The following is a 24,576-nucleotide window of genomic DNA, read 5'->3' as shown; positions in this document are numbered from 1 at the left end:
ACATTCATGAATAGCCTCTGGATATAGTTAATCAGCTATAAAACCACTTAAGTTTACTACTTTTACCTATCCCTACTTGACTAGAAAGATATGAGAGCATACCAAACAACTTGTAAAATTGCACTTATGACATAATTTTTGCTTATTACAGAAACAAAGTTACTTCATCATGACTTAAACATAGTAAACTGGCTTTTTAAAGTTTACTTAAAAAACTTAAGTAAACTTTTTAGTGAGTAAAAGTTATCTTTCTAATTGCTCACAAACCAGACCTTCTAAGAATTTTTAATAAACCATCAAGGTCACTGATCCTCTTTTCAGATCTCTAACTATTACTGTATCTGTCAACCCTAAAGCCTTTAGTATCTCTTATTTTCTAAAATCCTTTAAAGACAATAATATTTCTATGATCATTTGCAAATTGTTTTAACATCTAGGGATATGTACTTTGCTTTAAAATTGTAAATTTAATCAAGGCTCTGTTACCTTCACCTATTTTGTACATCTCTGCTTTATATGTCTGTGTTACAGTTTATTCCAAAGGAGAATGCTTCAGTGAGAAAAAAAAAATGAAAACAAAATTGAAGTAGGGATCTGTTTCCTCCTTGTTATATCTTAGCCTCACATTGTGGGTCTCTCTTGTCCTTGAAAAAAAAAAGCACAAAGATTCTTTTTGTTTCACTTAATTTTCAAAAGCTTCAGTTTATTCTGGCCATTTTTGCTTGTCCACTTGACTTTTTCATTATGAACCAACATTCTATATTTTCTACATAGAAATCTCAATATTTAAAAAACAATACAATAAACTAGTGATTCATGATTCTAATGTATATGACTAACTTGTGCTAAATGTTATAATACTTATAACAAAATCACACTACCCTGATAAAACTCAGTTCAGCTTAATTCCTAACATTGTCCCCCAATTCTGCTTTTTCTATTTTTATGCTTTTATATCATTTTTTTAAATCCTCACCTGAGGATATTTTTCTATTTATCTTCAGATAAAGTGAGAGGGAGAAAGAGAGAGAAGCATTGATGTGAGAGAGACACATCAACTGGCTGCCTCCTGCATGCCCCCATCAGTGTCAGGGACTAACTGCAACCAAGGTACAGGGCCTTGCTTGACCAAACTCAAACCTGCAACTTTTTGGTCCACGGGCCAACACTCTACTGCTGAGACAAACCGGTCAGGGCTATGCTTTTGTATTATTGGCATTTCATACAAAGGCAGAACAAAATATTTGAGTTCCTATCTTCTGAGTATTCTTTTTTTTTAAAAAATATGTTTTTATTGATTTTGTTTTTTTATCCTCACCTGAGGACACCTTTCCATTTTTTGTTCAGGTAGAGTGGGAGGGAGGGAGAGAGAGAGACAGAAACATCGATGTGAAAGGGACACATCAAGTGGCCGCCACCCGCACAACCAACCAGGACCGGGGACAAACTGCAACCAAGGCACGTGCCCTTAGCAGGAACCGAACCCAGGTCTCTCTGGACCGCAGGTTGACGCTCTAACCGCTGCGCCAAACCAGCCAGGGCTTTATTGATTTTTTTAGAGAGAGAAAGAGAGATAGAAACATCAATCGGTTGCCTCCCTCACGTCCCTTACTGGAGATGGAGCCTGTATCCTGGGCATGTGCCCCTCACCGGGAGTCAATCCAAGACCTCTCAGTCCATGGGATGACACTCAATCCACAGAGCCACACTGGTGGGGCCCTTTTGAGCATTCTTTACCACTCTCTTATTCATTTTTCTTAACCATCTTTCATAATATAATAGAAAATAATTAATTGATATTTTCTTCAAGTATCAATTTTTTTTTGGTTTCTAGTTATGATTTTTGTACCTAGATGATGTTGTCTCTTAATTTTACTAAATAAAAGTAATGTCTACTTTGAAGTTATTCTGGTTTTTGCTTCCTGATCCATATAGAGTTCTAGGTTTAACACAACTTTTTTATGCCTACCCTGTTACTGTCCAACTCCTACTTGAAAACAGAAAACTGAAACAAGAAATATCTTTTCAAAGATTAATAGTTAACTTTTCTTTTAAACTTTCATATTCTTGATTAAGATCACACTAAGCCTGAATTTGCCAATGGAAAATGAAGTCTAAGTGGCAAAAGATAGCTGAGGACAGCTGTACAATCAATAGCTGTTTATTATCCTAAGTTAACATTATCTTTGTAAGTTCATTCTTTTTTACTCTGATAACTTCTCTTTTAAAAAAAATATAAGCATATACCTTAATCCATAATTTAATGTCTTGATGTACAAAGTTAAGGCTATAGTATTTCATAAGACATAAATCACCAAAACTTTAAGTGAGATAATTATATATATATATATATATATTCTACACTAAATAATATTTTATCTGCACCATTAACAAAAACTAGCTGAAGTTATGATTTAAAAATTACCCATGGCAAAATACCCATTATGAAACATTTCTAAAACCTGAAAAGCAGGTCTGACATACATCACTTATTTTCTATGACTGAGAACATAATGAAAGAAATAAAAATATTATCTATTTCTAACAAAACTGTGTAGACAGAAAATAATGTTAGACCAAGGAGTCTTTAGGCCACAATAAGACCACACTAAATATTACAGAACATAAAAATGACTAAGACTTGAAAGTAGAAAACCAAATTATTTATAACAAGAGCACAGAAGTTGTGCTTTAAAAAAGGTTTAAAGGAAAGGGGATGAGAAAGGTGAGAAAAAGTACCCCCAGACTCCTTACCCATTGCTGTTGGTGCTGGAGCTTCCTGATGGTATTTTCAGCCTGCTCCAGCTTAGCACTGGCCTCATCACTCTGCTGTTTGATGGTGGCCAGTTCCCGTTTTATGAGGTAGTTTTCCTCAGCCTCCTGGGCTCTTGTCACTTGTCCCTTAGGACATAATTTTTGTGTGTGTAAAGCAATTTAGGATAGAGTCAAGAAAGACTGTCTTTGTGAGGTTTAGTTATTTACTTTGACATATTTTTTAAAAAATCACCTCAGAGAACAGAACAGCCTAAGCAATTGTTAGCCAGCAGCTCATTATTGCTTCAGCAAATTTTGGGGAACTAAATAAAAAATTCATCTAAAGATCTTAAGAACAATTCTTCTTTCAGTCAATAAAAATTCAATTCATGCAGTATTATTGAACTGTACATGCAGGACTAAAATTTTAATGAATAAGTAGTTAATTTCATACAATCCACTGATTGCCATTTTGTAATACTTTAAAATAAGGTTAGCTTTAAAACGTGCAAAAGGTGCTTATTTTAATAAACCAAGATAACACCCTATTATCAAAAATAATTTTACACCCATATATACCACCTAAAAATTACTTTGGGGAAAATGCATGTAAAATTGCATGCATTAAAATATAAATTTCTAGATTGAAGACTTTCCTTAGAAGTTAGAGAAAGTGCTTAAAACAACAACAACAAAACACTATACCTGTATCAATCTATCTGCCAAGGAAGCACTTTCCTACAAAAGGAAAAATTCAGATAGAAATGTAAGAGAAAGAAATAAAATAAAGATGATAAAATTAGGGATAAGAAGAAACAATGCATACCCAAATTCCACCTACTTTTCATGTAATTAAAGCAGACATGTAGATTTTAAAACTATTTTTACTGAGTGTGTTTTGATTCTTAAACCTTGAAAATATATATTAAAATAAGAATAGACTGCAGAAAATCACGTGCTTCCACAAGAGACTAAACACAAATTCCAAGAGGTTTTTCATTATTTGTGACGAGCAAATATCTTTTTTTTAAAGCATACTTTTAAATCTTTATTTTTAGAGTTAGCCATATTGTCAAACCACTATATGAAAGGGAGAAGGAATTTGAGTAAGCAATTCCACTTGCAAAGTGTGACAGCAATTTGTGCAACCCCAACTTCCAAAGACACAAAGCAAGAAATTAATGAGCTCAATATAATACACTCTAGCAATAACATTAAACTTTTTGGTTGCATATTTTAATCGATACATACGTATTTATAGAATTCTAAGTGGACACACATAGACCATCTAAAATAGGTCTTAGTTTTTAGAATCAAAATCCAAGCGTAGTGCTTTCCTAACAGCATCTTTATCATTCTGAAGGTCCAATAAAATGGAAATGCTTTCTCTGTGAAAATGTCTCACTTCAAAGATAAAAGACCACCTAAGACGTATATTTTACTATAAACTGAGTATTCAGTGAAGAAAAAAGTGCATAATTAAAACAAAAACAACTAAGTTCAACCTTATTGCAGAGTTACCCAAAAAGAATTATTATCACAGCAATGTCAATAAGATGAAGGAAATACAGAAAAACTATTTTTTACTTAATGTACTGAACCTGCAGTTATCATACAACAAAAACTGACATGTAATTTACATCCTGGTCCTTGTTCAGTGCTATTTAATACAAAACCATTAATACTTTCAAACAAAAGACAAATTTGCAAACTCCATTTTTATTTATTGCTTTCTTGAATGTCAATCCATAGATTATCAGAGAAGATTTTAAGATAATTGGCAATATTGTAAAGAGTACTTTTAAATCTACTTTCTCTCACCTTTAGTTATTTAAAAAAACAAAATACACAAAACCCCCAAAACACCAAAATACTTCGTAAATTCAGATTTTTTTAAACCAAAAGTCTTACACTATTACTTTTATTACTCAATACATTCTTATAGCATTAGAAACAAGACTACAAAAGATATTATATCAAAAGCATAATATAAGAAAGAATGCAATGTTTCCACATTTTCTCGGTTATTTTATATGAAACAAAGAGGAATAGGTACCAAGTGGTATCAAAATAATTTTAAGAACCAAAAATTTAAGCATGATTTCCCTGTATTAAAAGTCATGGTGAATTTTGATATAAGAAATCAGTCAGTCATTTTGATTAAATTTAAAGCAATCCTAGCCAGGTCTTGTATGAATCATTGCCACATTTAATATGTGACTAGAAAGTCAGGGCAATATTTGAAACTCATCTTTAAAATACTATACAGAACAGATTCTCAAATAAATTACCTCTAAAAAACATACATTTTAGAGATTGTAAGTAAAGAAAATAAATGTTACTATAATAATAACCTAAATTAAAACTTTAATGTTCAAGAACTAGTAGTGATCAATTTTTACTAATAACAAGTTATTTAGTTAAGTAGTAAGCTAGACAAGCTGAGCAGTCAATACCACAACTTCAAAGACATGTGCTGGATTTCTTGAGCCTTAATATAAAATAGAAAAAAATACTGTGTATTCAACAGAAGCATGTATAAGTAGTCATTTACTTACTTTTTCTAATGTTTCAATGCGTTGTTTTAAAAGTCTATTTTCTGTGCGTAACCTCTGAAAAAAGAAAGAAAAAAGAAACATACAAACAAACAAAGGTTTGGTTGCAAGCATTGGTTGCAAGAGAAAAACAAAACAAACCAAACCTAAATCATGGTCCTTAAAAATGTACCACCTTTTGTAAATAAGAAAAGGGTCTAAGAAATGGTTATATTATCACCTGTCAAGTTTTTTAAGATTCAGAGTAAGAAATAGATGGCAAAGAAAATGACCACATTTATCATTTCAACTGTAGTTGAATTTAAATATGTGCTACAGTACATAATAACCCTTCTTTTCTGTACCTAACATAATGACTCTTAATCAATACTACATTTTCTTATGTCTTAATATCCCTATTTGATAGAAAAGATTCTAACTCATCTCCTAAAAAGTCTATCTACATAAACAGTATTCAAATGTCTATCAAATAAAAAATAAGAAATCTGAAAAATGCATGCTCACAGAATATATATTAAATTGTCAGTTTTAAAGTAGACCAATCTCAATTTATAGTGCATTATATATGCCAAGTTACAAAATTTCTTACATTCTGAAAATATAAATAATAAGCTGTTTTCATCAAATGAACTGTTCATCATAAGGTGTTTTAAATGTAAGAACATTAAAAGCTCAAATTACTAGCATTTTTTCCTGGTTCAAAAGGTATAACCAGATTTTTTAAATCTTTACCTATTTTTCAATGCCTGACTCTTAAAACCCTGTCAAATTACTGTCATAAAGTATTAAATTTAAACATTCTGTTTTAAAAAATCTTTTTGCATATAACACAAATATAATTTCATATTAATCCCCTTTATAAATTTAGAACCTGCTAAATGTTATCCCTCCATTTTGTAATCACTCTAATTTTGAAACTCCTCTTACCTTTTTGTACTAGTTTGCTCCACAACTCAATCCAGCCATCTTCCAACCCTACTCTTCCTCTAAATTCCTGCTAAAAATGTCTTCCTCAGAAAATTCTTCTGTCAATTCAATCTAATATTTTGCCAGTAAATACTAAAATAGAATATAAAGTCTCATACCAAAAAAATAAAAAACTCTAAGAGTTATTGTGCTTTATAAAGTGGACTACAAATTAGAACAAATAAATATTAAGAATTATGACAAATGTACTCTGCAAATTGAATTTTCTTATTCTATTCACTAAAACATATTTAGATGATTTGAAATATGTAATCACAGACTAAAAATATCATGGTGGTCTACACAAATAAGCAATAATTAAATGCTGTTAAAGTCTGGAAAGTCAAAGCAACAAATGTGATTCTCAAAATATTCTCAACATATTTCATCAAAATAAAATTATAACATTTTGTTTATCCTAACAGATTTAGAAAGTTAAGTTCAACCAGACAATTGAGGGAATAAAATTAATTGTACAATAGAAATAATGTTAAAAATAATAAAATTTTTAAAAATTAACCTGAATTTGCTTTCCCATCCCCTTTAAATCTTTTGAAATTCTGCTATAAATAAAAATCTAAATTGATTATTCACCAAACATTTACCCAAATGTCTTAATACCACTTTTAAAATAAATCATGAATTCCTCATTTGTGTAATATTTACTTCATTATGAACTGGCAACTAGAATCGACTTTATCAATTAATAAAGACTATTTCATGATTACCTATTAAATGTCAAGTGTTTGTCTTTTTTTTTGGACTAGTATCACAGTATTTTGGTAATTGTATAGCTTTGTAATGCCTTTTAATATCTGGTAGAGCTAATTTCCACCACTGTTATACTGTTTTGTTTATCCTCCCCAAATCTTAACTACTAGTGTACTAAATTAGTAGAGACTGGGTTTTGAAGTTAGGCAGATTTAGGTTCTAATCCTTACTCTACAATTAATACCTGTGTATGTCATTCAATGTCTTAGACTTCATTTCCCCATCTAGAAAATAAGAGTAAAAACACCTACAATGATATTAAAAGAATTAAATGAGATAGCATAATGCTTAATATATATCAAACATTTGGTTAGTGATGAGCATCACTCATATTTTTAAAGTTAGGCATAAATATTTTTTATTATTTTTGTCTTTTTATAATTATTCTTTAGATTTTTGTTTGTTTGTTTTTTTGTGGTACATGCCCCTAGCAGGAACCAAAACCGGGACTCTCTGGTCCACAGGCCAACGCTCAACTGCTGAGCCAAACTGGCCAGGGCAATTCTTTTTTTTTTATCCTCACCCGAGGACATTTTTCCATTTTTTGTTTAGGTAGAGTGGGAGGGAGAGAGAGGAACAGAGAGAGAGAGAGAAACATCGATGGAAAGGAACACACTGAGTAGCTGCCACCCGCACGACCTACCAGGGCCGGGGACAAACTGCAACCGAGGTACATGCCCTTAGCGGGAACCGAACCCGGGTCTCTCAGGGCCACAGGCCGACGCTCTAACCGCTGAGCCAAACCGGCCAGGGCATGGCCAGGGCAATTCTTTAGATTTTTTTATTTCTCTGGAATATTCCAAGGAATTAAATTTGACTAGATTTGTTAATGTGTATTTTGTGGGAAATGGGAAAATTCATGTGTTTATACAACAGTAGTTATTTTTGTCTTTACCTCTTTAAAAAAAAAAAAAAGCTTTTATTGAGTTTTTTAGAGAGTGAAGAAAGGAGAGAGGGATAGAAACACTGATGGGCTTAAATGCCCCCCACTGGGGATGGAGCCCCGCAACCTGGGCATGTTCCCTGACCAGGAATCAAACTGGGACCTTTCAGTCCAAGGGGTTACGTTCAATCAACTGAGCCACAACAGCTAAGGTCTTTACCTTCATCTTTTTAAAATACCTGTATGCAGCCCTGGCCAGTTTGGCTCAGCAGTTAGAGCGTCAACACGTGGACCACAGAGTCCCCAGTTCGATTCCCGCTAAGGGCACATACCTTGGTTGCAGTTTGTCCCCGATCCCAGTTGGGGTCGTGTGGGTGGCAACCAGTTGATGTATCTCTCTCACGTAGATGTTTCTCTCTCTCTCTCTTCCTTCCCCTCCCCCTCCCGTTCTATCTAAAGATAAATGCAAAAATGTCCTCGAGGATTAAAAAATAATGATGATAAAATAAAATACCTGTATGCAAAGCTTTACAGTGTTTATTTCTTAGTTTCTATCCTTTTTTTTTCTTTTTTTTCTTTTCTTTATTGATTTTAGAAAGAGAGCAAGGGAGAGGAGAAAGAGAAACATCGATGAGAAAGGACATCGACTGGCCGCCTCCTGCATGCCCCAACTTGGAATCGGGCCCACAACCTGGACATGTGCCCTGATCAAGAATCAAGCCAGTGCATGGGCCGACGCTCAACCACTGAACCACACCAGCCGGGCTATCCTATTTTTCATTTAAGTTATTTCTAGATAGGCTTTTATTTTTACTTTACATGAAACTTCTTCAAAGATATTTTTGAAATGTTTATTGCTGATACATAAGAAAGTTAATGACCAAAATCTATCACTTGCCTGATTTCTCATGATTTTTTAGCATCCTTCTTTTTAATCACATTTTCTGGAACTAATTAAAAGAATGTTTTCTAAACCTTTAAGTGAAAACCACAAGGAGAAACACCAATAGACATGTAAACTTAAAAAAAATAAAAAACATTTTGCCCCACTGATGTGGCTCCGTTCCATTCCAGTCAGGGCACATGCCCAGGTTGTGGACTCGATCCCCAGTAGGAGGCATGCAGGAGGTAGCAGATGGATCTCTCTCTCCCTGTCTAAAAAATCAATAAATACATATATATATATATATTTTTTTTTATCCTCACCCGAGGACATTTTTCCATTTTTTGTTCAGATAGAACAGGAGGGAGAGAGAGGAAGAGAGAGAGAGAGAAACATCGACGTGAAGGGACACATCGAGTGGCCGCCACCCGCATGACCAACCAGGGCCGGGGACAAACCGCAACCGAGGCACGTGCCCTTAGCGGGAACCGAACCCGGGTCTCTCTGTACGGCAGGCTGACGCTCCAACCGCTGAGCCAAACCGGCCAGGGCAATAAATACATATTTTTTAAAAATATTTTAAAAAACATTAAAAAAAAGACTTTTTGACCTACCAAATTAGAAAAGAAAAAATGAAACTGAGAATGACAGCAATAATGAAATACTTAATGTTGGCAAAGTATTAGTGAAATGGAAGAATATATTCTGGAAATATTCTTTAGGAAGTTCACTTAGCACATATTAAACATCTTAAAAATACTAATATCTTGTAATTCAATAGTTCCACTTTTTACAACTGGCTATGGAAATTCAAGGTGCCAAAAAACTATATATATAAGATGTTAACTATAAGTATATTTTTAATAATGTAAAAGTGAGAAACAAATATTCCAAAATAGGAAAATCTTGATTTCAAAGAACCCACTTTTCAACTGTCATCTCCTATTCTTTCCAACTTACTTATTTTATGACACAACCCAAGTTCAGCAATCCACCTTCACATAGGGACAATTCAGTGATCCTATCAACTTTTCATCATTCTTCACTCCCTGATGTCCTCTCTTCTCTCTTTACAAAGTTTAATTTCCAATCATTATAGACTCTCCCTTGCTTTTATTCCCCCTTCCCCATCTCTTTCTTAGTAGTTAGTATACTTGTCTGATGAAACCACTACTGTGGTTCAATATACTGACAACTCTGTGTCTGGACCTATGCTGGTAAATATGAACAACAAAAAATATAACCATGATGCTTATTTAAATGAACAATCACTATATTCACTTGGACTCTTAATGTGTCCTAGTATTAAATATATATTTACTTAATCCATTCCTTCTTCCACTCTCTTCGATCACTATTTCATACTTACTCCTGTTCTAGGAACAGCAATCCTCTAACCCACTATCAGATGATAATCTTGCTTAGTATTTCATGAAAACATTACAGCAGTAGAGAACTTCACAAGCTCCCACAACCACATCCTACATTGTACCTGCATTTTTGCCCATATATTTTACTTTCTCTCCTGTTATTGTGGATTAACTATCTATGTTAGTAGACCAAGTTAAATCTCTTACCCATGCACTAAATCCCACACCCTCTTGACTCTAGCAATTATACCATTATTCATACACCTCATAAAATTTTCCTACTTATCACCATAACAATGTGCTTATTTTTTAAAAAGCACACGTGTTTATTTCTATATTTAAAAAAAAAAAGAAAATCAAACAAAAAACTCAACATAACTACTATCTACTCTTTTCTCTTGACTTCTAGGACACTATACCTCCCTGGAATTCTCCTGCTTTGCTGCTTTATCTTCATTTCCCTAATGTTTAAATGTTGCTTACTCTAAGATTCAAATTCTTGAACTCTCTATTTGATCTACTTCTGAATTTCTGGCCTTACAGAGGGTACAAATATAAATTTTAAGACACATATAGGAATTTATATGCCCTTTAAATTGAAAATCTCCCCGTTTCTCTGGAGAGTAGTTAAAAAGTGTTTAGTGATACTGACATTCCCGGTAATCTCATTCACTCTCATGGCTTTATTTTAGATTTATATTGTGCTTATCCTCTCTTAACTCTAACTCTAATATTCAAGGAGCTACCCAAACATCTCCTAGGCATCTCATACTTAAAAATACACAAAATTAGGCTCCTGATATTCCTCCCCAAATCAGATTTTCCTGTAGTCCTTACACTCTCAGGTAATGGGAACTCCAATTTTGTAATTGCTGAAGCCAAAATGAATGGTTCCTGTCCCTCTCATATCTCCACATTCAATCTCTCAGCTTTATCTTTAAAATCTACTCAGAATCCAATCACTTCTTACCACCTCAGTCCAAACCACCATCACCTCTTGCCTGTACTACTTCACCATCCTTGTTCTTAGTCTCCCTGCTTCTTTGTTCTTGCCCCCAACAACCTACTCTCAAAACAGGAGCCAGAAAGATACACTGAAAACTTAAGTCATATCTTGTGCTTATCTACTAAAAACTCTCAACTGTTTAACAGAGTAAAAGTCAAAGTCTTCATAGATCAATAACACCCTATATTATCTGCAATGTACAACATCTTATCTCCTATCACTTTCCTTATCATTCATACCATCCTATCCACAAGGACCTGCCTCCTTACTATTCCTCACCAGGCATAATCCTGACCAGATTCAGCTCTCCTTCTAGATATCTATATTATCTAGATCCCTCACTTCCTCCAGGTCTGTATTCAAAAGTTATCTGGCCAATTTCTCCAAGTTTTCAATCTAAACACTACTACTTTGCATTCTATCCCTAAAGATTTTTTATTCTCCTATTTAACACGTATTGTCATCTAAAATACCGTACATTTTACTTTTCTGTTTATTGTCTGACTTCTGTAGTAGAATGTAAACTCCATGAGGGCAGGAATTGGTCTATTTCACAAACATATCTCAAGTGTCTAGAACAGAGCTTGGACATGTAAGTAGGCACTATAAATATCTGTTAAATGAATGACATTAAATAAATTATACGATTGCACCCCCCACCAGATATTATTCAGCCACTAGTTTTTTTTTTTGTTTTGTTTTTTTTGTTCAGGTAGAGTGGGAGGGAGAGAGAGGAACAGAGAGAGAGAGAGAAACATCGATGTGAAAGGAACCCATCGAGTGGCTGCCACCCGCATGACCGACCAGGGCCGGGGACAAACTGCAACTGAGGTACGTGCCCTTAGCGGGAACCGAACCCGGGTCTCTTAGGACCGCAGGTAAATGCTCTAACCGCTGAGCCAAACCAGCCAGGGCCAGCCACTAGTTTTTTAATGAAAATTTTGTAACGCCACAGTAAAATGGGCATCCAAGTCCTTCTTAAATTACCAATACATTAAAGTCTCTCTTGAAAAGCAGACAGTATATACACTGAAGAACATATATGGGCTTTAAAATAATACAAATCAGAGTTCAAGTCCTTGATTTGCACCATTTTCTAGCAATGTGACCATTAGCATATTATTTGAGCTCTCTGATGCTTAATTTCTTCATGAAAAGATGGGGTAAGAAACATTTGAAAATATTATTCTAAGAATGAATGGAGATAATGCATGTAGATGACCTGTCATATATTAACTATTGAATAAATGTGATTGTCAATACTAATACCTCACATTGCTAAAAATAATTCCTGAATGATTTAGATATGTGTCATGATTTCTTTTTTTTTTATGGCAGGCAGTGGATACACAGTGTTTTTATATATTATTCTCTGGTTTTCAACATATCTGAAATATTTCTTAATTTTTGAAATTTTTAAAAAAAGGTTAATTTCTGACTAAAAGTAACTCAGAATTTCTATTATCTCCCATTTGCAGACCTCTATGCCCCAAAGAACAAATTTAAATACAGATATTAGATTATCAGTTTATATGTCTGTCTTAAATAAAGTAGGGGGGGTCAAAGGTTTTTCTTTTTTAAAGATTTGTGGGTTAACCTAATATCAGCTAGAATTTTAACTTTTTTTATTTTATTTTTTTGTAGTACATGCCCCTACCAGGAACCGAACCTGGACCTCTCTGGTCCACAGGCCGACACTCAACCGCTGAGCCAAACAGGTCAGGGCGAATTTTAACATTTTTTACCTCCTCCTCTCAGGTGGAACATCAATAGATTGGAAGAAGATACTGCTAAACATGTTTCTATTAGTAAAATATTTCACACAGTAAAATGTAAGATCCTCCATATGAAAGTATTATTATAAAAATAACAAATAGCCCGGCTGGTGTGGCTCAGTGGATAGAGCGTTGTCCCATGGCCCGGGAGGTCCAGATTCAATTCCTGTGCCTGATTCGATGTTTCTATCTCACATCGATGTTTCTATTTCTCTCTCCTTTCCTCTCTCTAAAAAAACAAAAACAACACTTTCGAAAAAGGGGTGAGGCCCTGGCCAGTTTTGCTCAGCGGTTAGAGCATTGGCCTGCGGTCCAGAGAAACCTGGGTTTGGTTCCTGCTAAAGCATGTACCTCGGTTGCAGTTTGTCCCCGGCCCTGGTTGGGTTGTGTGGGTGGCAGCCACTTGATGTGTCCCTTTCACGTCGATGTTTCTCTCTCTCTCTTTTCCCCTCCCACTCCATCTGAACAAAAAATGGAAAAATGTCCTCAGGTGAGGATAAAAAAAAAGTAATTTGTTGAACATAATAATCTGAGGAATAGGGTAGACCCAGAAACATGGAAGTAGGGTACAGACCAACAACCCTCAGAAGAGGAGGTGGTGAGGGGAGGGAAGAGATAAACCACAGAACTTATATGCATGTATGCACAGCAAATGGACATGGACAATAAAGCTGGAGACGGAGCGGAGGGGATGGGCAGGAGGGTGTCAATGGGGTAAAAAAGGAGAAACGCCTGTAACAAAAATAAAATTAAAAATAAAATTAAAAAAAAAGATTCAAAACAAAAAAATTAATACAAGTTAGTGAGTATAAATGACGACTATTTGGCAGTTTCATATCTTTAGAAATGTTTTTCTTTTCATGCCTGTGCTACTGGCATTGAACATTAGTGCCTGTATACTTTAAGAGGGAATTCTGGTCTCAACTTAAAAGTTGTCTGAACAGCCCGGCTGGTATGGCTCAGTGGATTGAGCATCCTTCCATGGATTGAAAGGTCCCAGTTCGATTTCTGGTCAGGACATGTTCCTGGGCTGTGGGCTTGATTCCCAGAGGGGCGTGTGCAGGAGGCAGCTGATGTTTCTCTCTCACATCCATGTTTTTATCTCACTCTCTAAAAAATCAATAAAAACATATTTTTAAAGAAAAGGGGTGAAAAATACTTAGAAGTCACCTCTTTATTTTTGTCTTTTTTTTTTTTTCCTTTATTGATTTGAGAGGAAGGAGAAGTGAGAGGGAGGGAGAGATAGACACATTGATGAAAGAGAACATCGACTGGCTGCCTCCTGCATACCCCCCACTGGGGATTGGGCCCACAACCTGGGCATGTGTCCTGATCGGGAATCAAACAGGTGACCTCTTGGTGCATGGGTTGACGCTCAACCACACAGGCTGGACAAAAGTCCCATCTTGATCAGGGAGTTGATTGAAAGATAAAATTCTTAGAATAAAAGGTCACCGACCCAAAGGTCTCAGAATTTTAATTAAAGTAAAAATAGTGGAATCCTTTAAAATACTGCACAATATCAAAGGGTAATTTTTTTATTTCCATATTAAAACATCAAATAATTTGATGATCATACTATGTGCTTGTATAAAGAATAGTATAAGACTATATCCCTGAAGGCTTTTTAAGAGAACCAAGGTAAGAAAGTACTTTTTAACAGAATTCATTCCCTCATAAAAGGGACCTCAAAGAGAAGGGAAAAGAGTAAGAAAGTGGCATAGCCCATTTTAGAGAAAGGCTCAAATAACACATGGTGAATTAATTGTAAATAAGGTGATCATTTGATCATGATTGATCCTATAAACAAGATGGTCATCTGCTTATGACTGAGATGAGTTGCCAGGATCAAGTCAAAATCAGACATACCCAATCTTAAAGTGAAAAAAAGTGCCGTCACACAAAAATTGTTTGGCTCTGTCTTTTGGCAGGGGCAGGGAGCAGGAGGAGTGAAAAAGAGATGGGTATGGTACAAGAGTAAGAAAGAACTATGTGTAAATAAGATTTTATAAAAGGAACAGACTACCTTTGAGATCAGCATACTTTATTTACCTGATACGTTCCGCTAGTATTTTAACTTTTTTCCCCCAGATTCTTCTCTATAAATAACGTTATGTCATCTGCTTTTGCCTAAGACACATGGAACTGGCAAGCAAAAGTATTCAGTGAAGTAACTGACCTATAACTTCCCCCACCAAAAAATAAATAAAATTTGAGAAAAACTGCAAATATAGGCTAAAATCTGCTAAAGACCTTTTTGAAAAGGTCATTTGTTGTTATTATATATGTGTGTGTGTGTGTGTGTGTGTGTGTGTGTGTGTGTGACTTAATCTTAGGGAAAAAAAACTTCTCCAAAAGCAAGAATTGTTCATAGACCTGAGATTTACCACCCCCCCTGCAATAACATAGCATGGTGAAATGAACAGGATGGCTTCCCATCCTCAGATTCTTGATTTGCAGTTCCGAATATTCCTGGTATGCGATAACCCATACTCTCTCCCCACTCATCAGGATGACGTACTTTTTACTTTCAGTAGGTTGAAGTGGAGGGTATGATTAATTTTACCCTTACTCATGGTACCTAAAAGAAAAGCAAATGGTAGAGCAGCAGTTGGGTGACAGAATTTTAAAAAAAGGGATAAACATCCACAGGGATCATTTTCTTTCTTTCTGTCTGTCTGTCTATGTCTGAAAAATGTAAAAGTATCTATTTCCAACTGATAAGAATAGAGGACAAAATGGAAACAAAATGTCTAGAGAAGGGAGACAGAGTTGATAAGAGAGGTCACACAGAAAAATAAGGGAGAGCCCTGGCTGGTTTTGCTCAATGGTTAGAGCATCAGCCCGTGGACCAGGGAGTCTCGAGTTCGATTCTGGTCAAGGGCATGTACCTCAGTTGCAATCCCTAACCCTGGTTGGGGTCATGCAGGAGGCAACCAGTTGATGTGTCTTTCTTACATCGATGTTTCTCTTGCTCTCTCTCCCCCTCTCCTAATCTATATGAAAATCAATGAAAAAATATGCTTGAGTGAGGATTAAAAAAAATAGGGGACATTGTCTCCCAGGAGGCTTTTGAGGAGGATCATGGCAAGAAGGAATACTATTAGAACCCATTACCCTGCAAAAAGGACGTGTAGGGTATGAGTAATGTAGTAGTATTTTATAGCAAGGCTGAATTAATACATGGCTAATTAATTGTGAATAAGGTGGTCATCTAATGCCTGCCTTGCCAGGTCCAAATAAAAAAAATTAGACACATTCAAACACAGAGTTTAAAAAAAAAGTTGAGTAGCTCAAGAAATGTTGTTTAATTTTAGTTTCTTTTGGAGGAGGATTAAGAGATAAGAAATTAGATCAGCCAGTCACTAAGTTCCTTCACTAACTCCTCTTCCTACTCATCATCCCCGTCCTAAAATATCAGCACAAAGGCCAAAAAAAGTTCCTTAACTCCCATCTCAAACAACACCAAAGATCCTCAAGAATTACTGGCCTCACAGGGGATACAAATAAAAATTTTAAGGTACATATTGAAACTTATGTCCTTTAAATTGAAAATCTACCTGTTTCTCTGGAGAATAGGTTCAAAAGTATAACCTTTGCTCAGTGATGAAAAAATTGATAGCCAAAGCTTCCTACGTCTCTAAAGTAGCCATAATTAGTTCTAGTGCAATCATTTGCTCTATTTGGTCCACCTTAGACTATACTGCTGTTAATTTCAGGGTGCTATAGATTATCTCCCTACAACATTAAAAAATATCCTTAAATGGAATAATTATGTTTCCCATAGAAGTATTTTCTCCTGATGACCAACAAACACATCTAGAAAAAGGGAAGAAGAACTACTCTCTTTTAAACTAGAATGAAAAACACTCTGGTCACATTATTCTGATTTTGAAATATCTATTTTAACTATAATTAGTGGGACAACAAATAAATTTATCCATCAATAAATACAAACGTCATTGCTAAATGTGCTATAAGTAGGTAACAAACATATTAACATAACCTAACATCTATTGCCAAATAATTGTTCAGGACTTTTAAAAGTCCTGCGATGCTTACTTTAATTTCAACTTGCTCTTCCATTTCTTTAGTTTTTATTGTAGTGTATTCCTTTTCAAGCCTAAGAATAAGAAGAAAATAAAGGTGTGTTTTCATTCAAAAGTATTTATTAAATTATAAAATTTAAAACTATATATTAACACAAAATATAATTTCATTAGGCTCCCCCAACTTATATTATAAAGATATTTAATGAGAAAAACCATCCATATAGTTGCATTAAATTCTTACAAAAAATTACTTCACAAAAAACAAAAATAAGAACCATACTAAAGTAAACTTTAGAACAGCAATTTTCAACCTTTTTCATCTCATAGCACACACAAACAAATTACTAAAATTCTGTGGAACACCAAAAAAACCATTTTTTGCTGATCTGACCCAAACAAAGTATAATTTTGGTTGATTTACAAATTAAATAAGACTAGCAATTATCTACCCTTTTTGCTCAAGAGTGACTTTTTAAAAAATTAAGCGCTTACACTTGTATATAAGGATTTCTGGTACCAACAATTAATAAATCAGACACAACCTTATTATGCGATATGATCAATAAGATGTTAACTCTATTATATGACCTATATATTTATGGTTCAAGACAGAGCATTAATACCGAATGGCTAGTGTTGTGTTAGCTGATGTCATTTTTTAATTTGACAGTCTAAGGGAAAAGAGGTCAGTGCCCCTGACTAAATAGTCAGGCACTGCATGTTTTAAAAAATCTTGTGGGTCCGGTCAAGATAGTGGCATAGGTAAACGCGGTATTTCATCCTCCCACAACCACATGAAAGTTACAACTAAACTACAGAACAACCATCATTCAAAACTGCCTGAAATCCAGCTGAATGGAAGTCCTACAACTACAGAATTAAAGAAGCAGCTGAATCGAGACAGGTAGGAGGGGCAGAGGCTGCGGGCTGGTCCCACACCCATATGTGGCGGATAAAAATCAGGAGGACACCTCGGCTGAGAAGGTCCTCCCTGAGGACTAAGGGGTCCCTGTCCCACACCAGGCATCCCGCTCAGGGTTCCAGTGCCAGGAAGAGAACTCCCCATAACTTCTGGCTGGAAAAACCAGCAGGAACTGAGGCTCAGGGAGGCTGAGGCAGCTGGAGCCCCAAACAGCTCCTCTTAAAGGGCCAGTGCACAGACTTAATCGGACTTACTCCCTCTAGGCTTGGAGGGGAGGCAGCTCGAGGGGCGCCAGAGACATACAGGGAAGAACTGATCTGTTTGGCATTGGAGCGAGGGCTGGAGAGGTAGCCTTCTCCAGGACAGATGTGCTGTAGGAGGCCTTTGTTCCTTTGGTGAGCCCTTCCCTGGGGTGGCAGACAGCCGCCATATCTGGGACTCCAGCAACTTAGCTCACACTGGTTGCCCCACCCTGGTGATTCCCTGAGGCCCTGCCCCACCCAACTTTCAGGCCCACCCAAGCTGTTGCCAGTTGCTTAACCATAGGATTGATCTGTCTTGAATCCTGCTTCAGGTTTTCCTAAATTCTTTCAAACAAGCAGCATCTGGTCTCAGATAGCCCATACCTCTCGTTAAGTAATACACAGAAACAAACACAGGGCGGCAGCCAAAATGAGGAGACAAAGAAACCGGTCCCAAATGAAAGAACAGAACAAAACTCCAGGAAAAAAACTAAGTGAAATGGAGATAAGCAACCTAACAGATGCTGAGTTCAAAATACTGCTTATAATGATGCTCAATGAACATAGAGAAAACCTCAGCGAACTTAGTGAGGGCCTCAAGAGCATAAAAAAGGACCAGTCAGAAATGATGGATGCACAGTCAGAAATGAAGGAGGCATTAACTGAAATAAAGAATAATTTACACAGATTCAATAGTAGAGTAGGTAAAGCCAAGAAGCAAACCATTGATTTGGAATACAAGAAGCAAAAAACGCCCAATCAGAACAGCAAAAAGAAAAAAGAATCCAAAAAAGTGAGGATAGTGTAAGGAGCCTCTGGGACAACTTCAAGCGTGCCAACATTCGCATCTTGGGGGTGCCAGAAGGAGAAGAGAGAGAACAAGAAGTTAAAAACCTATTTGAAACAATAATGGCAGAAAACTTTCCTAACTTGGTGAAGGAAGCAGACATACAAGTCCAGGAAGCACAGAGAGTCCCAAACAAGTCCCAAGAGGGCCACACCAAGACATATCATCATCAAAATGCAAAAGGTTCAAGACAAAGAGAGAATCTTAAAAGCAGCAAGAGAAAAGCAGTTAGTTACCTACAAGGGAGTTCCCATAAGACTGTCAGCTGATTTCTCAAAAGAAACTTTGCAGGCCAGAAGAGAGTGGCAAGAAATATTTAAAGTGATGAAAAGAAAGAACTTACAACCAAGATTACTCTATCCTGCAAAGCTGTCATTTAGAATCAGTGGCCATATAAACACTTGCCCAGACAAGAAAAAGTTAAAGGAGTTCATCACCACCAAACCGTTATTATATGAAATGTTGAAGGTTTTTTTGAGGAAAAATATTAAATATATGAACAAACACAATGGCAATGAATACATATCTATCGGCAATAGAATCTATAAACAAAATGAACAGGCAGAACAGAAACATTTTCATAGATACAGAGAACATTCTGTTGGTTGCCAGATGGGAGGGGGTTGGGGGAATGGGTGAAAAAGGTGACGGGATTAAGAACAAATTAGTTGCTAGACTGACAAACCTCAAAGAGAAGGGGGTTGGGGGGTGAGAAGAAAGAACTTATATGCATAACCAATGGACACAGACAACAGTGTGGGAAAAGGCAGGAGGGAGGTGGAAATGGGGAGGAGGGGGTCAATGGGGAAAAAATGAGGAACATCTGTAATACATTCAACAATAAAGAAAAAAAAGAAATAAAAAAAAGAACAAAAAAGATATAGTTAAAAAAAAAGTCTTGTGGCACACGATAGGAAATCGCTGCTTTAGAAAGTAAAATACATAAGGCACCAAAAAGAGAACTAAGTGTACAGATTTTATTCATCCCTAAACTTACAAAACTACCCATCTTCCCCATCCCCTCAAATTAAAATACATCTGTAGAGTTCAACAAAAGAGATCTTAACAAAATAAACAAACAAAGAAAGCTTCCCAACAGGGATCCATTCTAAGCAATGCATTTTTTTTTTTAAATCCTCACCCAAGGATATTTTTCTATTTATCTTCAGATAGAGTGGGAGGAAGGGGAAGAGAGAGAGAAACATCCACGAGAGAGACAAATCGACTGGTTGCCTCCCGCACGACCACAACCAGGGCCAGGGACGAACCGCAAACGATGTTAAGTGCCCTTGACCAGAATCAAACCTATGACTCTGGTCCGTGGGCCGACGCGCTAACCACTGAGCAAAACCAGCCAGGGCTGAGCAATGCATTTTTAAGCAATTTTGTCATTGTGCTAAAAGCTCAGGAGCCATGGAGAACAAAACAACACAAGATTAAATCAAGCACAAGATAAGTGATGCAATCAAGACAAGTAATAGCCCTAGCCGGTTTGGCTCAGCGGTTAGAGCGTTGGCCTGTGGTCTGGAGAGACCCGGGTTCGGTTCCCCGTAAGGGTATGTACTCGGTTGCAGTTTGTCCCCGGCCCTGGTTGAGTCGTGCGGGTGGCGACCACTCAATGTGTCCCTTTCACGTCAATGTTTCTCTCTCTCTCTCTCTTCCTCTCTTTCCCTCCCACTCTATCTGAACAAAGAATAGAAAAATGTCCTCCGGTGAGGATAAAAAAAAAAAAAGATAAGCAATAAACAAAAGATGAATGAGGTTGCTACAGAGGCCTATGAAGCATAACATGGCATGTTTTCTTTTTTATAAGTAGAAAGCATATTTTCTAAAATAATGATTAAAAGAATAGTAAAGCAAATTATAAACCAGTAACAATTATTTATCATTATCAAGTATTACGCACTGTACATAAATGTATGTGCTCTACTTTGATAAGACTGGCAGCATTAGATTTGTTTATTTCAGCATCCACAAACACATGGGTGATGCACTGCACTATGACATTACTATGGCTACAACATCACTAGATGATAGGAATTTGTCAGCCCCATTATAACCTTATGGGACAACCTTCATATGTTTTGTCCATTGTTGACTAAAAACATCGTTTTGTGAGGCATGACTGTATTAAAACTGACTAACAGCCCTGGCCGGTTTGGCTCAGCGGTTAGAGCGTCGGCCTGCGGTCCGGAGAGACCCGGGTTCGGTTCCCGCTAAGGGCACGTACTTCGGTTGCAGTTTGTCCCCGGCCCTGGTTGGTCGTGCGGGTAGCAGCCACTCGATGTGTCTCTTCACATCGATGTTTCTCTCTCTCTCTCTCTCTCTCTCTCCCTTCCTCTCTCTCCCTCCCACTCTATCTGTACAAAAAATGGAAAAATATCCTCGGGTGAGGATAAAACAAAACAAAAAACTAACATATCTATAATGGGGAAAAAAGGGATAACTATATCTAACAAAATAATTCAAATTAATAATCATAGAAGGAATGAGACAAATATAAAAATCACCATTAGAATTCCACAATAGTAACTGCCACAGGCAAGAAAAATCAATGGATTCTAAAATTACTGAATAAAAGTTTAAGCATAGTCTCAAAGCAACTTTCCCAAAATATTTAGCAATTACAAAGGGAAAAACAGTAAATTTATAGTACTGAATCCTAGCAGACATCTGAGCCAATTGATCAAGGTTAACATAACCAGTAACCTTGACATCAAGCACCCTTGTTAGTATGTACTTGTGAAGGGCACCCCACTTCTGTGGTATCCTTTCCAGTAAGGCATATCCTCAGTGTCATCAAGAGAAATCATCAAACAAACCCAAACTGAAGGACATTCTACAGAATAATCAGCTCAGAAAAAAGCAAGGTCATGAAATACAAGAAAACACTGTAAGAAAATAAGAAATGACAAATGAGATATACTATTTTTGCAACTCTACTGTAAGTGTGAAATTACTATTATTATTTTTTATCCTCACCCGAGGACATTTTTCCATTTATCTTCAGATAGAGTGGCAGGGAGGGAGGGAGAGAGAGAGAAACATCGATGTGAGAGAGACACATTGACTGGTTGCCTCCCGCACGACCCCAACCAGGGCCAGGCAATGTCCTATAAATTTCTGAAAAATAATTTTATGACCTGACCGGTTTGGCTCAGCTGTTAAGGCGCTGGCCCACGGACCAATGAGTTGTGGGTCTGATTCCAGTCAAGGGCATGTACCTCAGTTGCAGTTCATCCCCAAGCTTGGTCAGTGTGGTGCGGGAGACAACCAGTTGATGTGTGCCTCTCATGTCAATGTTTCTCTCTCTCTCTCTCTCTCTCATTCCCCCCCCCACTCTATCTGAAGATAAATGGAAAAATGTCCTCGAGTTAGGGTTTAAAAAACAAAATTTATAGGACATAAAAATTAGTCCCAACAAGTTATTTTTATATCTTGCTCTTGACCAAAAATGTTAATATCAAGTTTAATGATTCCAAATATTAACAAGACCAGGCCCCAAATGACTTATAGCTGCTTTTAAAAATTAAATTCTCTTTCAAAATATAAAAACGTGTTATATACTATATATATATAAAATCTCATCTACCACAAAGTAATTTTTTATTGAGGTAAAATACATAAAACATAAAATTTATTATCATCTTACTACTGTTAAATACGCAGTTCAGTAGTATTAAATACATTCATAATGTACAGCCATCACCACCAACATGTCCATAGCGCTTTTCATCTTATAAAACTGAAACTCTCCCCATGAAACAATAAAATCCCATTATCCCCTCTCCTTAGACCCTGACAACCACCATATTACATTGTTTCTATGATTATAACAATACTAAGTATCTCATAGAAGAGGAATCATATAGTATTTGTCCTATTGTGACTGACTTATCACTTTTAGCATAATGTCCCCAAGGTGCATCCATATATACCTATGTCAGAATCACCTTCCTTTTTAAGACTGAATTGTCTTGTATTTGTGGTAAATACAATGAATTTCATCATATTCATACACCACACTTTGCCGATCCATTTATCAAAGAACACCAGCTATTTCCATGTTTTAGCTAATATGAATAATGCTGCCGTGACTATAGGTGTAAAAATATCTTTTTGAAACTTTTTTTTTTGTATACATACCCAGGAGTGGAATTGCTAGATTATACAGTAATTCTATTTTTAATTTTTTGAGTAACCATCATACTCTTTTCCATAGCAGCCTTATCATTTTTCATCCTCAGCAATACTACAGAAGGGTTACTATTTCTCCACATCAGCAGCAATATACTTTATTTTCTGTTTTTGTGATAGAAGCCATCCTAATAGGGGTGAGGTGGTATCTAACTATAGTTTAATTTTATTTAAAAAAAAAACATTTTTTTTCTTCATTGATTTTAGAGAGAGAGGAAGGGATAGGGAAAGATAGAAGCATCGATGAGAGAGAACATCGACTGGCCACCTCCTGCATGCCCCCCACCAGGGATTTGGCCCACAACTTGGGCATGTGCCCTGACCGGGAATCGAACCAGCGACCACTTGGTGCATGGGTTGATGCTCAACCAGTGAGCCACACCAGCCAGGCTTGCACTGTAGTTTTAATTTACATTTCCATAATGATCAGTGATGGTGAGCATCTTTATTTTTAAAATTTTATTCTTTTAGTTTTCATTTTTTAAAGGTTTTTAATTGATTTTTAGAGGGAGAGAGAGAAACATCAATGTGACAGCAAAATATCAATTGTTTGCCCCCTGCACACCCGCTACCAGGGATCGAGCCTGCAACCTGGGCACACGCTCTGACCAGAAATCAAACTGGCAACCTTTTGGTGCATAGGTGACACCCAACCAACTACGCCACTCCAGCCAGGACAAGCATCTTTATGTGCTTATTTAATTGCCCATTTATATATCTTCTTTGGACAAATGCCTATTGAAGTTCTTTGCCCTATGTCCATTGGCCATCTATGTATTCTCTTTGAAGAAATGTCTATTCAGGACCTTTCCTCATTTTTTAAGCTGGATTGTTTGTTTTTTAAGAGTTGAATTGTAGCCCTGGCCAGTTTTGCTCAGTGTTTATAGAGCATCAGCCTGTAGACCAAAGAGTTGTAGGTTCGATTCCAGTCAAGGACCCAGGCCTCGGCTGCGTTTCGATCCCCAGCCCTGGTCAAGGTAGTGCGGGAGGCAACCAATCAATGTGTCTCTCTCACATCGATGTTTCTCTTTCTCCCTTGCTCCCACTCTATCTGAAAATCAATGGAAAAATATCCTCAGGTAAAAGTTAAAAAAAAAAAAAAAAGAATTGAATTGTATAAATTCTTTATATATTTCCCATTCAGTGGGTTCCCTTTTCATTTTGTTGATGGTTTCTTTTGCTGTACAAAAGCTTTTTAGTTTGATGAAGCCCCATTTGTTTATTTTTTCTTTTGTTTCCCTTGCCCAAGGAGATACATCACAAAAAATATTGCTATGAGAAATGTCTGAAATTTTACTGCCTATGTTTCCTCCTAGGATTTTTATGGTTTCACGGCTCACATTTCTTTTACAT

General features: G+C 36.3%; 1 protein-coding gene across 11 annotated transcripts in view; it reads right to left on the bottom strand.

Moving 5' to 3' along the window:
- EVI5 (ecotropic viral integration site 5) overlaps nt 1–24,576 on the bottom strand; it is a 197,902-nt gene that overhangs the window by 115,624 nt on the left and 57,702 nt on the right. For 8 of the 11 annotated variants that reach the window (XM_036255429.1, XM_036255431.1, XM_036255436.1 and 5 more), the window contains 4 exons: nt 17,026–17,086; nt 5,313–5,366; nt 3,460–3,492; nt 2,755–2,901 (listed from right to left, as the gene is read on the bottom strand). In XM_036255429.1, the coding sequence (XP_036111322.1) occupies nt 2,755–2,901; nt 3,460–3,492; nt 5,313–5,366; nt 17,026–17,086 (295 nt within the window). The remainder of the gene's footprint in view (nt 1–2,754; nt 2,902–3,459; nt 3,493–5,312; nt 5,367–17,025; nt 17,087–24,576) is intronic. The other 3 variants (XM_036255432.1, XM_036255434.1, XM_036255433.1) reach the window with 2 other exon arrangements.

This window comes from Molossus molossus, unplaced genomic scaffold, assembly GCF_014108415.1.
Source record: "Molossus molossus isolate mMolMol1 unplaced genomic scaffold, mMolMol1.p scaffold_m16_p_12, whole genome shotgun sequence".
NCBI lineage: Eukaryota > Metazoa > Chordata > Mammalia > Chiroptera > Molossidae > Molossus > Molossus molossus.
This window is presented reverse-complemented; position numbering and strand designations above follow the sequence as displayed.